Here is a 23,845-nt window from a genome sequence, read left to right as displayed (position 1 = left end):
CTACAGTCTCTTGTTGGTATCTAACTTTGGTTCTGAAGTTTATGGAATGGAAGTATTTAATTGGAAAGACTAAACATATTAATTTTAATATTTTTGACTTGTTAGGATGTTTGAATACTCAGGCATAACTCACAAAATTATGCTACTGGCTTTAAAATTAGTTTTACGTTGATTCTTAGAGTATCTTAATCATTAGTAGGATTAAATCCATTGATTCTTAGAGCCTCTTAATTATTAGTAGGATTAAATCCAAAGTACATACAGTGAAGATCATTTTAAAATTATTTAAAATGGTAAATTTACCTATTAAAGATGAAGCATGAGAATGGAGCAGGAAGTGTCACATAGTTCCACTTTTGTATGGATTTGCTCAGAGAAACCCCTGAGAATGAGACTGATAAGAATAATGGCATAAAGCGTTTGGCAGACAAGTTGTATAAAAAGTGGGAATAACAAGGGCAAATTTTCTTGTCTGGTTAGCTCTTTTAAAAAACAAAGAAAATGATCTTGTAAAGATAATTGGAATTTGGGAAAATAACAAAAATTAAGTATGCGTACGGGGAGGCAAAGCAAAATTAAGAACTCTTTCAATGTGTTACGGTCACAATAACAGCACAGAAATAAATACTCTAGACTGACATAGAAATTCTAATATTGCAACTAATTTACAAAATAAATACCTTATGTAATATCAGTTGAATAACAATCTTTCCAAAGTTTCTATAATTACACAATTTTTTATTTTTTATTTTTATTTATTTTTTTCCCGAGATGGGAGTCCTGCTCTGTCGCCCAGGCTGGAATGTAGTGGCAAGATCTCAGTTCACTGCAGCCTCCACCTCCCAGGTTCAAGCAATCCTCCCACCTAAGCCTCCCGAGTAGCTACGACTACACCACCATGCCCAGCTACTTTTTGTATTTTTAGTAGAGACGGGGTTTTGCCACGTTGGCCAGGCTGGTCTCAAACTCCTGACCTCAGGTGATCCGACCCACCTTGGCTTCCCAAAGTGTTGGGATTACAGGCATGAGCCACCACGCCCAGCCAAGGAATGCATTTTTTAAAATAGCACCAAAATAACAGTAAAAGAACACACAGACAAATTAGACTTCATCAAAATTAAGAACATTTTATTTGGAAGACTGAATGAAATAAGGTGAATGAAAAGACACAAAATAGAATATATACACACATATTTGTTTTTTTTTTGTTTTGTTTTTTTTTTTTGAGACCGAGTGTCACTCTGTCACCCAGGCTGGAGTGCAATGGCGCGACCTCAGCTCACTACAACCTCCGCCTCCCAGGTTCAAGCAATTCTCCTGCCTCAGCCTCCTGCGTAGCTGGGATTACAGATCCACACCACCAAGCCCGGCTAATTTTTGTATTTTTAGTAGAGACTGGAGTTCACTATGTTGGCCAGGCTGGTCTCGAACTCCTGACCTCGGGTGATCTACCTGCCTTGGCCTCCCAGGCATGAGCCACCGCACCTGGCCTATACACACATATTTCTTTTTTTTTTTTTTTTGAGACGGAGTCTGGCTGTCTCCCAGGCTGGAGTGCAGTGGCCGGATCTCAGCTCACTGCAAGCTCCGCCTCCCGGGTTTACGCCATTCTCCTGCCTCAGCCTCCGGAGTAGCTGGGACTACAGGCGCCCGCCACCACGCCCGGCTAATTTTTTGTATCTTTTAGTAGAGACGGGGTTTCACCGTGTTAGCCAGGATGGTCTAGATCTCCTGACCTTGTGATCTGCCCGTCTCGGCCTCCCAAAGTGCTGGGATTACAGGCTTGAGCTACCGCGCCCGGCCTACACACATATTTCTAAGACAAGACACTTACTGAGATTACATGAATGTCAAAACCCATTAATTAGGCAATAAACCATACAAACAAAATTCTTAAAAAGATAGAAGGTTTTGTGTATAAAAACTGCACCTCAATGTTTTAAGATAAATGGTTCCACACAAAAATATGCATCTACCTCTCCTTTTGGAAAACCAGACTATAGGGTAACACAATATTTACTTATTAAGGATTCATCTCCTCACAAGTTAGGAAGGACAGCCTTCTCAGCAGTGGCAATAAATGGGAAGTAATAAAGATAATTTCTAACTGGCATAACAGATCTGGGTGAATCACAAAAACCACATATCTGGAAGGCAAGGTGTATGTTCTCTCAAATCCTGCTTTCCTGCTCATGCAGCAGTCATCTCAAACACAGTACAGAAGTTATGGGAGTCCACAAAATCTTTAGATGACTTATGCTGACGATGTGTGCTGCCAAAGGAGAATCAAAGGTCTGAGGTCCTGAGAATTTCTATATACCCCCAAACCATGAAGCCATAGTAACACAGACAGTTTTGGATGCACCTTTGGATGGGACACATCCACTCTTCTTGGCTACAATATTTTCCACTCTCTGTTTATCACACCTACCTGTCACAACTACTGTTCTTACCTGGCCCCAGTAGGTTTTACAACCAATTCTGTCCTTCAGTGCCCATGGCTACAATGAAGGACCTGGGAAATAAGATGCCATGAACAGTGCTAGGAAATATGAAGCATCACTGCAAATAAACAATTAATGCAGACCCCAGCACTTGAGTTTGTCACAAATGCCTCTTCTCAGGGAGACCTCTGGAGCTACAAATAAATCTGGCATAAAATCGACACCATGATTAGGACCACACAGCTCTGCTCTCTTTCCTAGGAGACCTTGGAAACCAATACAAATTAAGACAAACAGGACTAAACTTATTTTCTGATCTCATACTATGTCCCTGGGGGCACATAAAGTTGGAGCTGTTCACTCTTCACATTGGCAGAACACATACATCAGCACATGGTGAGACAGCCCATGTCCCTCTTGGGTAATGTGGGGGAGGGAATATCCCACTATGGCAATCACATAAAAAAAAAAAAAAAAAAAAAACCTATGAAGAAGGTAAACCTCCATGGGCTACAATAATCCAGATTGCTCTTCTTTGTCAAACTTGGGTTTTGTCTATGCCTTGAACAGTTCAGCAAAATGGAAGAGGACCCTCAATAGGCTTTTATTATATTACTCCCTTCAGAATTTGGTGAGCACAGTGGTCTGCATTCCTTGAGCACATGTGAGTGACTGATGAAAAATGTGAGGATATGCCACATGGTAGTCTGTTGTAACACTGGGCAGATTAGAAAGTACAAGTAATTAATCTCTGGAAAGTTTCCCAAGTACTTGGACCTTGTAGTGAATCTTTCAACTACTGATACGCAGATGTATGAGGTTCAATTTCTGTCGGATCCCTTGAAAAGTCGGCTCTCTGGTATGTTATGGTGAATAAGACAATGGCACATGTCGACAATTGCTAGGGCTCTTCTGTTGTATGTACTTTCTGGTGCCTGACAAGGGAATATCTTTTGTTGAAGGCTTTCCCACATTTACCACATTCATACGGCTTTTCTCCAGTGTGGATTCGCTGATGCTCAACAAGTTTGTTTTTATAGATAAAGGCCTTCTCACATGCAGTGCAGTTATAAGGCCTCTCTCCACTGTGAACTTTCTGGTGTTGAATGAGGCTGGTGCGGTGTCTAAAGCATTTCCCACATTCACTGCACTCACAGGGCTTTTCTCCAGTGTGAACTTTCTGGTGCTCAAGAAGTCTTTTTTGGTGGCTGAAGACTTTTCCACATTCATTGCAATCATAAAGTTGTTCTCTAGTATGGATTCTTTGGTGCTGAAGAAATTTAACCTCAAGGTAGAAGCCTTTCCCACATTCACTGCATTCATAAGGCCTTTCTCTAGTGTGGATTTTGTGATGCTTAAGAAGTGTTTGTTTGGAGATGAAGGCTTTCCCACAGTCACTGCATTCATAAGCCCTTTCTCCAGTGTGAATTCTCTGGTGTCGCATGTAGTCAGATGAACGGATAAATGATTTCCCGCATATGATGCACACATAAGGCTTTTCTCCAGTATGAATTCTCTGGTGCTCAAGAAGTCTTTTTTTGTGAATGAATGCTTTCCCACATTCTTTGCACTCATAAGGCCTTTCTCCCGTGTGGATTCTCTGGTGATCAAGAAGTGACTGTTTGTATATGAAGGATTTCCCACATTCACTGCACTGATAAGCCCTTTCTCCAGTGTGAACTCTCTGGTGTCGAATGCGGTCATAGGAATGAATAAAAGATTTCCCACATTCAATACATACATAAGGCCTCTCTCCAGTGTGGATTCTCTGCTGGTGCCCAACAAATGTTTGTTTGTGACGGAATGATTTCCCACATACGTTGCACACATAAGGCTTTTCTCCGTTATGGGTTCTCTGGTGTTCCACAAGTGAGTATTTGGAGCTCAAGGATTTCCCACATTCGATGCACACATAAGACCTTTCTCTAGTGTGAATTCTCTGCTGGTGCCCAACAAGTGTTTGTTTATGGAGGAATGATTTCCCACATATACTGCACACATAAGGCTTTTCTGCATTATGGGTTCTCTGGTGTTCAACAAATGAATATTTAGAGTTCAAGGATTTCCCATATTCCCTCTGCTTATAAGCTTTTTCTCCAGTGTGGACTCTCTGATGCTCACTAACATGAACTTTCTCATTGAAAACTTGCTCACATTTGTAACGTCTTTGTTGAAAGGTCTCCCTGCTTCTATGTGCATACTCTTCTCTGCTGTGGGTGGTGTGGTGTTGAAGAAGGCCCAGGATGGTTGGAAAATCCTTCTCAACATCTTTGCATGGGAAGAGATCGTCTGACAGAGGAATTTTGCAGCTATTCAGAAGCAAGGCACTGCTCTCCCCCTTTCTGATGTGTTTCTCTCCACTGTCCTGGTTCTGGTGCTGTTGCAGGTTAGAACCAAATGAAAACCATTTCCCACTGGCCGCAGAAGTATAAGGTTTCTGCCAGGGAAGTGTTCCCTGGTGCTCAGTGAGGTACAAAATGTCTTTCATGACCAGGATACACATCTCACAAGAACGAGCGTTTGGGATGGAAGGACCTGGCTTTGGAGACCTGGCCTGTGACACTCCTTGTGCAGAAATAGTGTGCTCAGAAGGGGCCTCCTCAGTCTCTATTCCATGCAAACACCCTAAAAGCATAAAAATGCAAGTGAAGTATATGCAGACTTTGGTGGAAGAGAACAGCTCCATTACAAATACCTATGGAACACAGGGACGGATGAGTCCACGTTTTGTTTTTTGTTTTTTTGTTTTGTTTTGTTTTTGTTTTGAGATAGAGTCTTGCTCTGTCACCCAGATGGGAGTGTAGCTGCAGTCACATCTCACTGCAGCCTTGACCTTCCAAGCTCCAGTGACACTCCCATCTCAGCCTCCCAAGCAGCTGGAACTACAGGCATATAACACCATGCCTGGCTAATTTTTTAGAATTTTTTGTGGAGATAGGGATCTCATTATGTTCCCAAGGCTGGTCTCAAATTCCTCAGCTCAAGTGATCCTCCCAGCTCAGCTTCCCCAAGTGCTAGGATTATAGGCATGAGCCATCGCACCCAGGCCATGGGTTTGTTTTCAGGACAAGGGAGCCGGAGTCAGGTCAAGGAACATCATACTTATAGTATTAGGGCTCTGAAGGTTACCATGTAGGGAAAGACCCATAACCAGCAGGAGAACAAGGAATCGGGTACTGTGGTGGGAAGAGAGGCAGGGGGCATACAACTCCCTTCTCTGTCAATGGTTTTCAATAGGACGTTGTCTGATGGAGACAGGGGAGACCTGCATAGAATGTGTGTCACGCCAGGAAAATGTAGTTACAACTAGATAGCGATGTTTGAGAGCTTAAGTAGATAGTCTTTGATTTACAATGGTTGAACTGATTTTTCCACTTCATGATGATACAAAAGTGACATGCATTCAGTAGAAACCATACTTTGAATTTTGAACTTTTTCCAGGCTAGTGATAGGCAGTGTGTATACCCTTGTGATGCAGTGGTAAGCCATGCAATCACAAGGCTGAACAACTGATACTCTACTGTGTTGCTAAGCTAGGATGTCTAATAAGTTGGGTGTATTAAATGCATATCTGACTTACGATATTCTCAACTCACAATGGGTTTACCAGGATATAACTCCATCATGAGCTGAGGAACATCTGTATCTGCACAGCTCATAATATTAAATACATTAGGTATAGGCTAATGTTGGAGAACACTGCAGAATAGGAACAGGAGAGATGTGGAGAAAAGACGTAGGGGACAATCACAGTAGAAACGACAAGTAGGTAAATTGTCAAGCAGGCAGAGAAAAGAGAAAAATGAGGTATGGCCATGAGCCCTGGCACCAAAATAGTGGGGAACATAGGACATTTGCCTGGTATGATTTGAGTTTAGCCCTGAAATCATGCACTCCCACTGCTCCTAGTCACAGGTCCCAAACCTCGTTAACCCCGCTTGCTATAGCTAAAGACTTCACTACCCTTTCAGGAACACAGGCCTTTTCCCCCATCCCCGGCTTAAGTCAGGAGACTATCTCAGTCCTGGAAGGCAGAAGAAATCCTAAGGGAAAAACAGGGAGGTGGATCAACAACACTGGCCCAGAGTGCCCCAACCCATGACAGACTACAGGAGGGAAATTTGTTACAAAAAAACGCTTGGGAGTGGGTGTTGCTGTCATAGTCTAGGGTTCCCTACAAACAGCAACCATGTAAGTACCTATAATTCCTGAGAAAGGCAGGTCCAAAGAGACGTCTACTAAAGGCATGGGGAGAACCTGTAACACAGGTCCACCACAGAAGTGAACCTTAGCAAGGAGTGGCAAAACCAAGTGGTATCGGTTGGGCAAGTTACAAGAGTCTGAACCCAAACTCTTAACTAAAAGGCTTCAGGATAGTAGATGTTGGGGCAGAAAAAAACCCAGGACTGGCAACCACAGCGCCTATGTCTTCCACAGGTCACGAACCAAGGAAAGAAGCAGGGCCCATGTCCAACTCTGCGAAAGACAGGAAACTCCTGGAAAAAGGGGAAGAGCAAAGTCCAGCAGAGGTCGATGGTGTGGTTTTAAGAGATCTTACCCACTGAGGCCATAAGCGAAAAGTTCTCCAGCATCACGTCATGATACAGGCACCTCTGAGCTTCATCCAGGAGGCCCCACTCCTCCTGGGAGAAGTACACAGCAATATCCTCAAAGGTCACATGGCCCTGCATGATGGGGGCAGGTGAGATCATGAGCAGACTCAATCCCCAGGAATCCCAGTAAATCTCCCTCCTCCCTAGTTCTCCAACTCAGAGGAGATACCAGGTCCTTAGAGTATCTCCCTCTGGGCCTTACATCATGGAATCTCATCCATGCTCCTGCTGGTTCATCTCGCTGGAGACCCAGATATACTGAAACCTGTGCTTACCGTCTTGGCTTAAAGTGCCAGTACAAGGATCCTGAGTACAGTCATACTCCCTCCCAGCTGCACACCATTCATGGGAACACATCTCCAGATCATGGCTTCTACACCTTGAACTCCACCGCCCTCAGCATCCATGACACAGGCACTTCCCTGGCTTCTCCACATGCCACTCTGCTCAAGGGGCCCAGGCAGCACTTGCTAAATGCAACGCGGATCCAGCACCACCACACATCTTTGTTAGACTCAAGCCAGAGGCAGTCTCAGGACTGTTATGAAGACTTCCCGATCTGGCCTGGCTCTTTGTTCCAATTTCAGCCACTCAGACCTCGTGTAAGTTCAGGCTGCCGAAGTCCACTTCCTCCTCAGTGTTGCCTGTGCTGTCCCCACACCCGTCACATCTTTCCTCTCTCCACCTATACTCAGTCAAAGCCTGGTCCCCAGCTGCTCCCACCACAGGCTGAATGACTCTCCCAGTCAATCTAATTTACTCTTAACCTAATCTGTCACCCTGTCTGCAACTACTCAGGCCCCACCAAGAGTTACCAACAAAAGTTGGAGCCAGCAGAAGGGAGAAAAAGCACCAGCCCTGACCTTGGTGTCATTTGATCTCCATTACTGCTTTGCCTCTGAATGAATCTCTTAACCATTCCCCATTTAAACACTGTGCCAGCAGCTGGACACCCGTTTCATCCTACCCCCACACATCCATGGTTACTACTCTTCTTTATCTATCTTAGTGATGGTTCCCACCTCCAGGTGACCATGCAAGAGACCCAGTCACTAGAGAATACTCTCTACATCCTTCCTCACTGATGGGATTGCCACTATGACCTGAAGAGTGTTCCTCTTAAATTTGCCATGGTCCACAGGTCAGCCACTGGCTGATGGATAGCTTTCACTTAGATCCCTTCCCTGAACTCCACGTGTCTGTCTCTTGCTGTGCACCTGACACCACCACCAAGAAGTCCCAACAGGAGACTCCACATTGTGAAGGCCTAACTCCTGGACTCTGGTTTCCGAGTCTGCATGTAAGGAGCTTGGAAGTGGCCACTCTGTCACGATAGCAAGTAAAGAGTTAAACAGACTAAGAAATGGACAGTTCTTCTAGGATCCACACAGGAAAGATAAGGGCACACGACACACCACTGCCCACAAGATTGGAGAGAGAAACAAGGGAATACAGGGGAATCAAGGCTCACAGGCGCAGAAACTCATGAAAGGAAACCATCATGCGAACCAGTGCCAGGTTAGGAAAACCCAATCTATAATACATAAATTATATACAATCTGTAATACAGAGCTGCAAGCTCTGTGTGGACAATTCTGTGAGTTGAAAATTCAAGAGGCACTTATCACTATAAGGGGCCCCCACAATCTTGCAATATTTACCTCCAGAAACTTAACCAAGTTCTCATGGTGAATACTGGAAAAAAAAAAAAAAATCCCCTTGTGCTTCCGCCAGAGAGGGGAAAATGAATCATTTTAAAATATGCCATAGCAATGTGTTCCTCTAAACAAGGCCTGCCATTGGGAGACAACAATTAACCAAAGTCCAACCTACAGAGGTATTATCAGAGCCTAATCTATCTGGGGGAAGGGAAATAACCAACTGCAATCCACTCTAGCAATCCTCTTCCACATAGTGGGAGAGAAAAAGCATAACAAAACACTATTTAGAAACACATGAGAATTTCAGTCAACAGGAACAGGCTCACTAAAACCTTAAAATGCTTGCCCTGCCCGCTGACACACCTCACCACCACATTATTAAAGGCCTATTTACAGCAATTCCTTTTACTGAGCTCATCATGTCTAGCTATCGAGAAAACATCACAGGCACTTTGGGAGGCTGAGGCGGGTGGATCACCTGAGGTCAGGAGTTCGAGATCAGCCTGGCCAGTGTGGAGAAATCCTGTCTCCACTAAAAATACAAAAATTAGCTGGGCATGGTGGCGGGTGACTGTAATCCCAGCTACTCAGGAGGTTGAGGCCGTTTCCAAAAAGATATAAGAATCCTTAGCACATACATGCCTGACCACAGAGCATCAAACTATATGAGGCAAAAACTGACAGATCTTCAAGGAGAAACAGATCAATCCACCATCGTAATTGAAGTCTTCCACACTCTTTTCTATCTGTTACTGACAGATACAGTAGGCAGAAAACCAATAAACTTAGCTGAATTCAACAACACCATCAATCAACTGGACATAACCACCATCTTTAGATTACTTTGTCCAACAAGAACAGAATACACGCTGTTCTCAAGCTCACACGGAATATTCAACGAGACGGACCACATTCTGGGCCTGTTTTATAAATCTTTGAAACTTTCTATTTTCCTGATGCTTCAACATCCCCAATACATGATGAGCAACCCACCCCGGTGACCACGTACCCAGCATGCTAAGACTGGTCCCTGTCACAACCTCCCCTTTCTTTCTTCCTTTGACTGTGAATGACATTCAGACACACTAGGAAAGGCACCTGCCCACAGGTCCTTGCTCTCCCTGTTGGCTCCCTGCCTGCTTGGTTGAGTCCACTCCCTGAGAGCTCCTTCCATATGGCTCCATGCATGGTTTGCCGTGCCACCCTCTATGAGGACCTATGAATGTAACAAATCCTTTATGCCCCTCAGAGTTTCATTTCCATGGCAGTGCTGGAATGATCCTAGAGACCCCACGAAGGGCACTTACTCCCCAGTTTACAATACAAAGAGTCAAAAAATACCTCTTAATACATTTAACAGAAATAATACAGTGCTCTGCGATCACAGTGGAATTCAACTAGAAAGCAGTAATAGAAAGATAGCTGGCAAATCCCAAAATACCCGGGAGATGTAAACAAGACTTAATGCATGGAACAAAGAAGAAATACTCAAGATAAATTTAAAACTATTTTTAACTAAATGACAATGAAAACACAACTTAAGAATTTGTGAGATGCAGTGGAAGCAGTGCTTAGAATAAAATTTATAGCACTGAATACATATACAGCTGTCCCCGCTCTTAGCCACTACTCTGTTTTCCATGGTTTCACTCACCAGTGGTCAACTGTGGTCCGAAAATATTACATGGATAACTCCAGAAAAAAACAACTCAAAAGTTATAAATGATGTGCTTTTCTGAGTAGTGTGATAAAATCTTACACTGTCCGATGCTGTTCTGCCCAAGACGTGAATCATCCCTTTGTCCAGTAGATCCACGCTGAATACATTACCTGCCTGTTAGTCACTATGTGGCCATCTTGGTTATCATATCAACTGTCTCATTATCACAGTGCTTGTGTTCAAGTAACCCTTTATTTTACTTAATACCCCCAAAGCACAAGAGCGATAATACCAGCCATTCAGATATGTAAAAGACAACCTGTGAAGTACTTTCTGTAAGTGAAAAGGTGAGAGTTTTTATTTTTGATTTTTGAGACAGAGTCTCGCACTGTCGCCCAGGCTGGAGTGCAGTGGCACCACCGTGGCTCACTGCAAGCTCCGCCTCCCAGGTTCACACCATTCTCCTGCCTCAGCCTCCCGAGAAGCTGGGACCACAGGCGCCTGCCACCACACCCGGCTGATTTTTTTTGTATTTTTAGTAGAGACGGGGTTTCACCATGTTAGCCAGGATGGTCTCGATCTCCTGACCTCATGATCCACCCGCCCTGGCCTCCCAAAGTGCTGGGATTACAGGCGTGAGCCACTGTGCCTGGCCTAGAATTCTTAACAAGAAAAAAAAAATTGTACTCTGAGTTTGCTAAGATCTACAAAAAGGACAAATCGTGTATCTGTGAGATTGTAAAGAAGGAAAAGGAAACTCATATTCTGTCACAACTCAAACTGTAAAAGTTTTGGCCACAGTGCACAGAGATTTGCAGTTCCCTATATATGCCCATATCATTCTCATCTCTAAGCATTTGGACATGCTGGAGCCTATGCCCAGGAAACCTTCCATCACTTCATCCTATTGGATGCAGAAATGAGAACATCTCTGCATAACTCCTGACCCTGATTAATCATCCTGGGCCTGAGGTGACCCCAGGGACCCAACACGAAGGAAAAAGAGTCCCCGGACATCAGTGTCACCTGCATCTGTGGGTCGGAACCATAGCTTTAGGAAACAGGGCCAGGGAAGACCTGGGACTTCTTCCACTTACCTGTGATGGTTTCACAAACTCTTCTGTTGCCATGAGAATCTGTAGGAAGAAAGAGGCTATGAAATAAAGGTGTTCAAGATGGCATTTACAAAGGGTAAGTTGCTCTTGCCAACTGTGTGACACTAGACAAAGACCTAACCTCTCTGAGGTTGCCTTCATCTATAAAATGGAAACACTTAATGGTGGCTATCTCGTAGTGCTATTGTAGGCATCAAACTCATTCATACGTGTCCAATGCTAAGATTTAGCTAGTACTGACTATGGCATTAAGATTTCTGTAAACACTTTTTAAAATTTTGGTGTTTCTTACTTGCCATTTAAGTCTTTATGTGAATGTGGTATCTTTTCAAATTATTAGAGGCTTCTGTGATTCCTTGACAATAAATACGTAGCGTCTTTTCCCACACCATTCTCTGATTCTGATACCAACTAGGTGTCCTACAATTCAATCCTATTCTAACACTAACTACCTGGAGTTGCATCTAAACCAACAGGTTTAAGGGCTCAGTCATACAAAACTGTCCTCACTTCATATGCCAATTGCAAGCCAATGTCCAGACCACTGTAATTTTCTCCACTTGGCTACAAATTTGGGGGCTGCCATGACCTCTCTCCTTAGGTTCAGTAATTTGCTAGAACCACTTACAGAACTCAGGAAAATACTTTGCTTATGTTTACCGGTTTATGGTAATGGATGTAACTCAGGAACAGCCAAATGGAAGAGATGCATATGGCAAGGTACTGGGGAGAGGGGGTAAAGCAGAATACTTCCATGCTCTCTTATGTCACTCTCCCAGCATTTCCAAGTGTTCACAACCTTGAAGCTTCCAGAACTCACTGTTGAAGATTTTATATAACCTAATCTCCAGATCTCTGTACCCCTCCCTGGAGGCCAGAGGTAGGGCTTAAAGTTCAAATTCTATAATCACTTGATTTGTCTGGTGACTGACTCCACCCTGTCTGTACACCCTAAGCCATCTCATAAAACTCAAGTATAGTAGTCTTCCCTCATCGGGTGTTTTGCTATTTGCAGTTTCAATTACCCACATTCAACTTCGGTGTGAAAATTATACGTATTAAATTACAACTTCAGCCTGAAAATAATAATATTAAAATTCCAGAAATAAACAATTCAAGTTTTAAATAGTGCACTATTCTTTATTTATTTATTTTTGAGATGGAGTCTCGCTTTGTTGCCCAGGCTGGAGTGCAGTGGCTCGATCTTCGCTCACTGCATGCTCCACCTCCTGGGTTCACGCCATTCTCCTGCCTCAGCTTCCCGAGTAGCTGGGACTATAGGCGCCTGCCACTATGCCCGGCTACTTTTTTGTAGTTTTTTTTGGTTTTTTTTTTTTTTTTTTTTTGTAGTTTTAGTAGAGATGGGGTTTCACCGTGTTGGCCAGGATGGTCTCGATCTCCTGACCTCGTGATCTGCCAAGTGCTGGGATTACAGGTGTGACCCACTGCGCCCAGCCAGTAGTGCACCATTCTAAGTAGTGTGAGGAAATCTCATTCTTTCGAGTTTAGTCCCTTCCTCAATACAAGAAAGGTGAATAGTACAGTAACATATTTAGAGATACCACATTCACATAACGTTTTTTATAATTTAATTTTTGGTTTTTTACTGTCTCAACTACAGTTACATAACTTTTATTAACTTATAAAATGTAATTGTTCTATATTATTTCCAGTTATTATTGTTCATCTCTTCTAGTGCTTAATTTATAAACTGGATTTTATTATAGATACGTAGTCTAGTAAGAAACATAGGATATATATGTTGGGTACTATCTGCAGTCTCAAGCCTCCAGTGGGGGTCTTGAAAAGTATCCTCTGAGGACACGGGGGAACTACTGTTCAGACATTCATTGTTCAACTACTAAATGGTATAGCCTATTGTTCCTAGGCTACAAACCTGTACAGCACGTTGCTATATTAAATACTGTCAGCAACCGTAACACAGTGATAATTATTTGTGCATTTAAACATTTACAAACTTAGAAAATGCAATTTGCCTCCTGATCAGAAAGAAATAAAATGAAAAGGTACAGTAAAAATATGGTATTATAATCTTATGAGACCACCGTCATTGATGTGGTCAACATTGTTATGTGGTACACGACTTATCACAAGACACTTTTCACTGAGGAAATTACAAGGATTTTAGGAATTCCGTGCCAGGAAAGCATGACAAAAAGCAAACATATTTATTTTTTATTAGAGCACAGAGTTATAGTGGCATTTTAATCGGTTAATTGCTTGCATAAATTTAATCCGTTGAATCTATACAGTCTAAACTTGTATTTTCCTGGGAGAGCTGCTCTTGCTGGGCTTGGGCTGCTCCGCTCGTCTGGCTGATCTTTTTCTGGCTCCACATTGAGTGAACAGCTCACCCAGTCTTCTGAATGGTGACTCTACACAGTGTCCCACCCTCAAATCCATCCTATGCAGTGTGTATTCCTTACACATTCCCTCTGGAAATACCCCTGGGACCCCATGGCCCTCCTATATGCAGGCAGCCTCGCAAGGCCCACCCACACTTCCCCAGCCTCAGCCCTCCCTCTCTTCATTTCAAAGTAAAACCTTAAGATTTCCCATTTAAATTTAAGGCTTAACCTGAGTCTAGGCCCCAGCCTGTCACCATTTACACATCACTGAGTCAGTTTCCTCCCATGAAATTTTTACTTATGATTCCAACTGCCCATATAACAACTTCACTCTGTGGCAGTTTAGAAATACCACGTCCAAAATTCAACTCCTACTATTTCCCTGAAACCTGCTCACCCACCAGATTTGTCAACTCTTGCAGGTGTTCAGGTAAAAGAAAAACTTGGGTTCATACTTCACTCCCACTTTTGCTCACAAGCACAAATGATGGAGCAGAAAATCCTGCTGGCTTTACCTTTAAATCTACCAAGATTCTTATTACTTAGGTCCCTTCAGCCACCCGTCTGGTCCAGAATCCACCATAATCCTCCTGGAGTCTACTACAGCAGTCTCCTCACCAATATCTCTGCGTCCACCCTCATCACTCTGTAACAGTCTGTTCTCTCCACTCATGGCCTTTGAAATATTTTTTCAGACCCTCACTCAGATCGTGTTCTCCTTTAGTTCACAACCCTCCGTGGCTCCCAACGACTCAGAATTAAAACCCGGCTGCTCAGGCTGCCATGGCAGCCGTGCCTTCTCCTCATTCTCTGCTCCCCGCAGACACGGGTCGGCCCCCAGATTTCCGAATGCTCGCGACCCCGGCGCACCTCCCAGGCTCTGAGCGTGCAGCTCCCACCGTACGCAACGCTCTCCCTTCTTCACCTGGCCGCCCGTCAGCTCTGAGGACCCCACCCAGAACGCCTCGCTGTCCTGGAGAAGGGGACTGAACTGCAGAGTCCCGCGCAGGTGACCCCAATCCGGGGCTTGAGGACCCGGGTGAGGATCCGAGGACGCCGCTCTCACCTGCCGCGTATTCACAAGCGCTGCCGTAGCCATGGGACTCTGGGCGGGGCGGGGCCTGGAGAGGCGCGCGGTAAAGCCCGGGGGCCGCCCGGCGTGCGGTGGCAAATCGCTGGGCGACGCTCAGACCGAGACCACGCCAGCTCCTCTGCAGGCGGACACCACCTCCACCGGCTTCCGGCTCCAGTTACCTGGCCCGGACCCAGCCAGCAGGAACCGCCTACCGGCGGACGGACTCGTCTGCTGCCAAAACGACCACCACCGGAAAGACGCCGGAAGATTCTGGCGTATTGCGCACTTACGCAGGTGCCTCTTTCCTGGGCAACGATTGGTCCAAGGCCCCGGCACGTTCGGCGCACAGTATTCTGGGTAGTGTAGTTTTTACCACGTCGCAGTACGTAGCGCCCTGAGAACGCAATCCAAGAGGGTGAGGACAAAGGAAAAAACCCGTCGAACTAGGATCAGCAAAGCCTATTACATACACATGATAAAAGAAAACGATTTGATCTTCATTTCTCAACACAAAAGTTGACATATATTGCATTCAGTACATTAAAAATGTTGACAATTGGCCGGGCGCGGTGGCTCAAGCCTGTAATCCCAGCACTTTGGGAGGCCGAGACGGGCGGATCACGAGGTCAGGAGATCGAGACCATCCTGGCTAATACGGTGAAACCCTGTCTCTACTAAAAAATACAAAAAACTAGCCGGGCGATGTGGCGGGCGCTTGTAGTCCCAGCTACGTGGGAGGCTGAGGCAGGAGAATGGCGTGAACCCAGGAGGCGGAGCTTACAGTGAGCTGAGATCCGGCCACTGCACTCCAGCCTGGGCGACAGAGCGAGACTCCGTCTCAAAAAAAAAAAAAAAAAAAAGTTGACAATTGAGAATTGAAGCAGTCCTTAAATTTTTTTTTTTTTTTTTAATGTAGAGACTATAAACCGAAAATAAAATTCAAAGGCCTCCCAACTATCTGAATGGACCCCTCCTCTCAGCATTAGAGAGTTAACCTGAAAATCTAGTTTAGGCCATGATGGAAGAGGGGGTTGGACATGCCTCATTCTACCCCTACAGCAATAACATCAACATAGACCTTAAGTCTGATACGAAACATTTACAATCTATTTCTCTGAAACGTGCTACCTGCAGGCTTCATCTGTATGATAAAATCTTGGTCTCCAACCAGGGTGATCACTAACAGTGGGGTCAGCATCCCCTTATCCCACACGTTTGTGTTTATTCTGTTCTTTGGCCCCAGATGTTAGTGGCTTGAATTACATAATGTATCTGTTATCATAAGTGGAACTGAAATGAGATTGCAAAAACATTATATCTTCTTTTTCTTTTTTTCCTTTTTTTTTTTTTTTTTTTTTTTGAGGCAGAGTCTCACTCTGTCACCCAGGCTGGAGTGCAGTGGCGCAATCTCTGCTCATTGCAACCTCCACTTCTCAGGCTCAAGCGATTCTCCTGCCTCAGCCCAAGTAGCTGGGAATACAGGTGTGCGCCACCACACCCGGATAATTTTTGTATTTTTAGTAGAGAAGGGGTTTCACCATGTTGGCCAGGCTGGTCTCAAACTGGCCTCAAGTGATTCACCTGCCTTAAAGTGCTGGGATTACAAGCATGAGCCACCACTCCTGGCCTTTTTTCCCCATATTTAGCAATTAGCTTTTGTTGCTACCCATTGTCTTCATTTCATTTTAGTTTTTAATTGTTTATAATTTTGACATTTTATAATTACTAGAAAAAGGTTAGAAAAATTACCATTTAGATTGGAGTCATATTAAATAAGATGCCTATATTGTAAAAATATCTTTGTGAATGTAATCTTTGGCTATAGTTTTTCTCCACTATTATTTATTTCTGATCCTTTTTTTTTTTTTTTTGAGATGGAGTTTCGCCCTTGTTGCCCAGGTTGGAGTGCAATAGCACAATCTTGGCTCACTGCAACCTCCACCTCCCAGGTTCAAGCGATTCTCCTGCCTCAGCCTCCTTAGTAGCTGGGATTACAGGCATGTGCCACCATGCCCGGCTACTTTTGTATTTTTAGTAGAGACGGGGTTTCTCCATGTTGGTCAGGCTGTTCCCGAACACCCGACCTCAGGTGATCCGCCCACCTCAACCTCCCAAAGTGCTGGGATTACAGGCGTAAGCCACTGCGCCCAGCCAGGATCCTTGTATTTTAAGAGTTTTAAGTGCCGGGCACAGTGGTTCACGCCTGTAATCCCAGCACTTTGGGAGGCCGAGGTGGGTGGATCACGAGGTCAGGAGATGGAGACCATCCTGGCTAACACGGTGAAAACCTGTCTCTAATAAAAATACAAAAAATTAGCCGGGCGCAGTGGCAGGCGCCTGTAGTCCCAGCTACTCGGGAGGCTGAGGGAGGAGAATGGTGTGAACCGGGAGGCGAATGTTGCAGTGAGCTGAGATCCTGCCACTGCACTCCAGCCTGGGCGACAGAGCAAGATTCCGTCTCAAAAAAAAAAAAAAAAAAAAAAAAAAAAAAAAAAAAAAAAAAAAAAAAAAGAGTTTTACACTGTGCTTCTATATTTCCTTAAAATTACCTAATTTTAGTGTAATATTGCCAACTTTTAAGAGGCTTATTTTTTCAATGTATCAATAGCAATACATTTTGCCAAAACATGATTATGGACATGACTTTTACATATTTTTGTGTATATTTTTGCCTTGTATATACCCATACAATTTTTAATTGAAAATGTGTATAGACATAATCAATGATTTACATGCAGCTGTAAAAAATAATACGGAAAGATCCTGTGTATACATTATATTACCTAGTTTCTTCCAGGATAACATTTGCAAGACTATATTATAATAGCAAAACAAAGATATTGATAATGATCCTTTCCAATGTTCTCATTCAGATTTCATTACTTTTACTTATATTTCGTTGTGTCTGTGTGTGTGTGCACATATGTGTCTAAGTTTTAAAACCACATGAAGCCTTTTTTAAAAACATCTTGCCTGCATTGGCAATCATGCTGACACACAATCAAACTCGCTTTTTTGTTCATTTCACCTTTCATTGCATGGATTTTTCAAATTTCACCTTGATTTAATGTTGTAAAAAAATTATGTACAGGCTGAGCGCTGTGGCTCACACCTGTAATCACAGCACTTTGGGTGACCAAGGCAGGTGGATCACGATGTCACAAAATATCGTCTGTGAAAGATAAAATATAGAAGTATAATAAGACAACACAATTTTACACATGTAAAACATTTAATAAATAACTGATATGATAAATATGGCACTTTACTTAAAAAGCCTGAATTTTGCCTGTGAAAGTGGGAGTCAAGGGTTGCAGCTTGTGAGTTACTGTGAAGTGGTGGTAGGAGAATTACATAAAATCAGATGGAAAGTGTAACACTAATATGGATGGGTTTAGCTCACACCATTGGGTGAACTGATGTTACCAGTAGATTTTCAAATTGTGTTCTTGTATGAGTTTTTATATTCCTACATAACTTATTTTAGCTGGGTACAGTTTTCTGCATTCATTTCTTTCCTGCAGACAAAGCAACGAGGAACAATCACAAATTTTGTGTTGTGTTCAAGGTGTTTCCTAATTTTTCAATGGTGTTGGAAAAATCCTGAAACAATACTGATGGGACAGATATACAGAGATCTTTACTAATCTCTAAAGTTGTGGCGATCTGTTGTGCAGTTTTGCTGTCATTCATTCACTCAGACTCTTGTAGATGGACACTGAGGCTATTTCCAATGCAGTTTTTCAGGAACTGCCTTTGGGCAAGTATCCATAAAGTGTCAATGCTCAATTAAAGTGGGGAATATGCAATAGGATAAGCACAGCAAAGTACTCTCCATGGTGATGGTAAGACATCTATTTTTTTTCCCCCTATTTATTCTTCTGACTTCAACTGAAATCAACACATCCTAGATATCAGGTAATTTAGTTTGAAAAGTTGAAATCTTCCTTGAACAGACTGGAATTGGAATCCTGGGAAATTCCTCACTCTTTTGTCTTTACAGCTTCCCTTTGCTCACTGGACAGAAGTTGAGACCCATAGACCTGATTCTCAACCAACTGACCTAAGGCAACTGCTTGGTCCTTTCCTACAAAGGGATACCTCAAATAATGGAGGCCTTTGGGTCAAAATATTTGCTGGATGATGCAGGATGTAAACTTTATTTTATTATTACAGACTAGGCACAGGGGTTTCCTTCAGCAGTATCTGCCTCCTCAATGGCTTCCAAGCTATTAAGTTCAACCCCAGGATATGGAGGTGATGGACTTCAAGATTAGATCCCCAAAGGTCATTGGCTTCTCTTGTTTCTTGTGCTGGATTTTGCATCTCTTGATGAACACATGTATTCTTAAAATAGTGACTGGTCCATTGAACAGAAAAACCTTAATGAAGAAAGGAATTATAGAGTCTGTTCCTGTGCAATTCAAGACAGATTTGGCTTATTCTATGCAATCACATATTTTTCCCCCGACTTTGTGAGTTTGGTTTTCATGGTCCGGGCCAGTGGCTCCATGGTCTTTGTCCTGCACAGGCACAAGCAGCGAGTCCAACACATTCACAATCACAGACTCTCCTCCAGACTTTCTCATGAGGCCAGAGCCACATACACTACCCTAATCCTGGTCTGCTCCTTGTTCACCTTTTATTCAATCTATAGCGTGTTAACTTTAGGATGACTTCAGCTGCAATCCCAGGCCATTGGATGGTGAACATCTCTGTGCCAGTGGTCTCATGTTTCACAGCATTCAACCCCTTTGTGCTCATCAGCAGTGACACCCGGGTCTCTCAATTCTGCTTTGCCTGTAGGACCAAGACAAATTGATTTTGTAATCTGATTACAATGCTATGAGTCTGTTTTCTTCATGGCATGTAATCATTCATTTCAATATTTGTTAACATATAGCAAACTATTAAATGGTAGAAATTTTGTATGCAATGGCAAATAACACCAGTTATATTCCTGCCCACATGGGGGACCTTATAATAGAACTAAAAATGACTATCTCAATTATACAAAGATTATCCAATCTAATTACGTTAGGATCTTCAGAGAGAAGTTCAGGAAATTTTGAAATAGTGTTACAGAAGTAAAATTTTAACTTTGGAGAATTATGAGAAATGTCTCACTTTTATGAGGATACATGGAAAATTTTTAAAAATATATCTTTTGAAACATAATTGGGTCCAATTCTCTCTGACAGAGGGAAAATCACCTAGAATGATCCCATACGGCCTTAAGGAGTTGGAAGAAATTGTATGTGTTTGGAATGTAGAGAGATAGTAGAGTAGCAGAATATGAATCTAGAAAGGAAGTTTGTAGGTGCACTCTTAGGACAGGCTGAGAAATCTGAACATTTGTTTAAAGAAACTGACAAATCCATGAGCTAGTTCAATCTTGATTAAAATATCAGTTGACATTAAAAAGTATTTTTAAAAATGTTTAATTTAAAAGTTTGTTTAGTTAATAATACCTTAAATTTTATAGATTGTTTATTAATTAATCTTTCAAGGAAAAGCATTACTATCTAATGGCTGGCTTTAAGTTTCTAATATTTACAAAATGTTTCCCTCAGTTTGTTTTACACAAATGACCAAATTCAAAAGAGAAAAAAAGCTCTTTGTTGGAAGTTCTATTTTCTGCTAGTACATTGATCATATTCTTGTTTACTTATAGCATTTTCATTTTATATTTTAATACGTGAAAACTCCTGGTGAATCGTGCAAGTTCCTTGTATTTATCTATATAACCTCTGTAATTAGAATCTGTGTTATGAAATGTCAATACCATTACTTTTTATAGCAAATTTATGAGCCCTTACATCTTACTTAATTCAATCCCAGCACGTTGGGAGGGCAAGGCTAGCGGATTACTTGAGATTGGGAGCTCAACACCAGCCTGGCCAACATGGTGAAACCTTGTCTCTACTAAAAATACAAAAATTAGCCAGGTGTGGTGCCATGCACCTGTAATCCCAGTTACTCGGGAGTCTGAAGCAGGATAATCACTTCCACCTGGGAAGCGGAGGTTTTAGTGAGCAGAGATGGTGCCAATGCACTTCCGCCTGAGCAACAGAGTGAGACTCCATTTGAAAAAAATAAATGAATGAGGGCTGGGCACGGTGGCTCACACCTCTAATCCCAGCACTTTGGGAGGCTGATGCAGGCAGATCACAAGGTCAGGAGATCCAGACCATCCTGGCTAACATGGTGAAACCCCGTCTCTACTAAAAATATAAAAAATTAGCTGGGCGTTGTTGCAGGCGCCTGTAGTCCCAGCTAATTGGGAGGCTGAGGCAGGAGAATGGCGTGAACCCAGGAGGCAGAGCTTGCAGTGAGCCGAAATAAAAGAGGACACAAACAAGTGGAAGAACATACCATGCTCATGGATAGGAAGAATCAATATTGTGAAAATGGCCATACCGCCCAAGGTAATTTATAGATTCAATGCCATCCCCATCAAGCTACCAAATGACTTTCTTCACAAAATTGGAAAAAACTGCTTTAAAGTTCATATGGAACCAAAAAAGAGCCTGCACTGCCAAGACAATCCTAAGTCAAAAGAACAAAGTTGGAGGCATCATGCTACCTGACTTCAAACTATACTACAAGGCTACAGTAACCAAAACAGCATGGTACTGGTACCAAAACAGAGATATAGACCAGTGGAACAGAACAGAGCCCTCAGAAATAATACCACATATCTACAGCCATCTGATCTTTGACAAACCTGACAAAAACAAGAAATGGGGAAAGGAATCCCTATTTAATAAATGGTGCTGGGAAAATTGGCTAGCCATAAGTAGAAAGCTGAAACTGGATCCCTTCCTTACTCCTTATATGAAAATTAATTCAAGATGGATTAGAGACTTAAATATTAGACCTAATACCATTAAAACCCTAGAAGGAAACCTAGGTAATACCATTCAGGACATAGGCATAGGATTTCATGTCTAAAACACCAAAAGCAATGGCAACAAAAGCCAAAATTGACAAATGGGATCTAATTAAACTAAAGAGCTTTTGCACAGCAAAAGAAACTACCATCAGAGTGAACAGGCAACCTACAGAATGGGAGAAAATTTTTGCAATCTACTCATCTGACAAAGGGCTAATATCCAGAACCTACAAAGAACTCAAACAAATTTATAAGAAAAAAACAAACAACCCCATCAAAAAGTGGGCAAAGGATATGAACAGACATTTCTCAAAAGAAGACATTCATACAGCCAACAGACACATGAAAAAGTGCTCACCACCACTCGCCATCAGAGAAATGCAAATCAAAACCACAACGAGATACCATCTCACACCAGTTAGAATGGCAATCATTAAAAAGTCAGAAACAACAGGTGCTGGAGAGGATGTGGAGAAATAGGAACACTTTTACACTGTTGGTGGGATTGTAAACTAGTTCAACCATTGTGGAAAACAGTATGGCGATTCCTCAAGGATCTAGAACTAGAAATACCGTATGACCCAGCCACCCCATTACTGGGGATATACCCAAAGGATTATAAATCATGCTGCTATAAAGACACATGCACACATATGTTTATTGCGGCACTATTCACAATAGCAAAGACTTGGAATCAACCCAAATGTCCATCAGTGACAGACTGGATTAAGAAAATGTGGCACATATACACCATGGAATACTATGCAGCCATAAAAAAGGATGAGTTTGTGTCCTTTGTAGGGACATGGATGCAGCTGGAAATCATCATTCTCAGCAAACTATTACAAGAACAGAAAACCAAACACCGCATGTTCTCACTCATAGGTGGGAATTGAACAATGAGATCACTTGGACACAGGAAGGGGAACATCACACACCAGGGCCTATTGTGGGGAGGGGGGAGGGAGAGGGATGGCATTGGGAGTTATACCTGATGTAAATGATGAGTTGATGGGTGCAGCACACCAACATTGCATATGTATACATATGTAACAAACCTGCACGTTGTGCACATGTACCCTAGAACATGTGTAATAAAAAAAATTTTTTTTAATGAGAAATGAATGTTGACATTTGTGTTATTCCTAATGTTGGAGAAAATCAGCTTATCAAATATTTGATCACATATATGTCAAATGTGCTGTTAGCTGTTTGTTTTTCATAGATGTGCAGCAATAGGTGGAGAAAATCACTGTCTTGTTCTAGTTTGCAGAGTTTATCATAACCTAGTTTCGAATTTTGTAAAATGCTTTAATTACATTTTTGAGATTTTTATTTTAGTCTGTTAACATAGATTACACTAATAGAGTTTAAATTGTTGGATCAAACTTGAATTCTTGATAAACCTCACTAGGTTATGATTTATTATTGTTTGTATATGGAGGGATTCAATTTGCTAAATGTCTTTTTGTTTTGTTTTAGCATGAGTGCAAGTTTATTTAAAAAGGCTTTACAACGGCCGGGCGCGGTGGCTCAAGCCTGTAATCCCAGCACTTTGGGAGGCCGAGACGGGCGGATCACAAAGTCAGGAGATCGAGACCATCCTGGCTAACACGGTGAAACCCCGTCTCTACTAAAAATACAAAAAACTAGCCGGGTGAGGTGGCGGGCGCCTGTAGTCCCAGCTACTCTGGAGGCTGAGGCAGGAGAATGGCGTAAACCCGGGAGGCGGAGCTTGCAGTGAGCTGAGATCCAGCCACTGCACTCCAGCCCGGGCGACAGAGCAAAACTCCGTCCCCCCCAAAAAAAAAAAAAAGGCTTTACAACAAGAAAGAAAGGGAAGTATGCTTGGAAGAGACCCCAGTGAGGCGATTTGAAGGACGAGTGCCTCAATTTGCTAAAATTTTGTTAAGGCTCTGTCTATATATTCATGTGGTGATTGGTCCACAGTTTTGTTTAATGTCATTGCCTCTTTGGTGTCCTGTTAATGCTAACTTTCATATAGTTCAGAA

General features: G+C 42.7%; 1 protein-coding gene across 1 annotated transcript; it reads right to left on the bottom strand.

The window, feature by feature from the left end:
* Positions 1-1,834: 1,834 nt before the first annotated feature.
* ZNF549 (zinc finger protein 549) lies at positions 1,835-15,234 on the bottom strand. The gene is made up of 4 exons (XM_033224635.1): positions 14,930-15,234; positions 11,477-11,515; positions 7,004-7,130; positions 1,835-5,069 (listed from the first exon to the last, which is right to left on the bottom strand). Exons 1-4 carry the CDS (start codon positions 14,960-14,962, stop codon positions 3,346-3,348), a joined length of 1,923 nt encoding a protein of 640 aa, XP_033080526.1. The 5' UTR covers positions 14,963-15,234; the 3' UTR covers positions 1,835-3,345.
* Between the last annotated feature and the right edge of the window lie 8,611 nt (positions 15,235-23,845).

This window comes from Trachypithecus francoisi, unplaced genomic scaffold (assembly GCF_009764315.1).
Source record: "Trachypithecus francoisi isolate TF-2019V2 unplaced genomic scaffold, Tfra_2.0 Lachesis_group12, whole genome shotgun sequence".
Lineage (NCBI taxonomy): Eukaryota > Metazoa > Chordata > Mammalia > Primates > Cercopithecidae > Trachypithecus > Trachypithecus francoisi.
The sequence above is the reverse complement of the archived record's forward strand: the minus strand, read 5'-3'. Positions and strand labels throughout refer to the sequence as shown.

What these genes read in the sequence shown, in the direction of transcription:
- ZNF549 (XM_033224635.1), bottom strand. Translation starts at nt 14,962, where the DNA reads ATGGCTACGGCAGCGCTTGTGAATACGCGGCAG. An exon ending in CGCTTGTGAATACGCGGCAG is followed by an intron (nt 11,516 to 14,929) that starts GTGAGAGCGGCG and finishes TTCTTCCTACAG; the next exon opens with ATTCTCATGGCAACAGAAGA. An exon ending in AGTTTGTGAAACCATCACAG is followed by an intron (nt 7,131 to 11,476) that starts GTAAGTGGAAGA and finishes CCCATCATGCAG; the next exon opens with GGCCATGTGACCTTTGAGGA.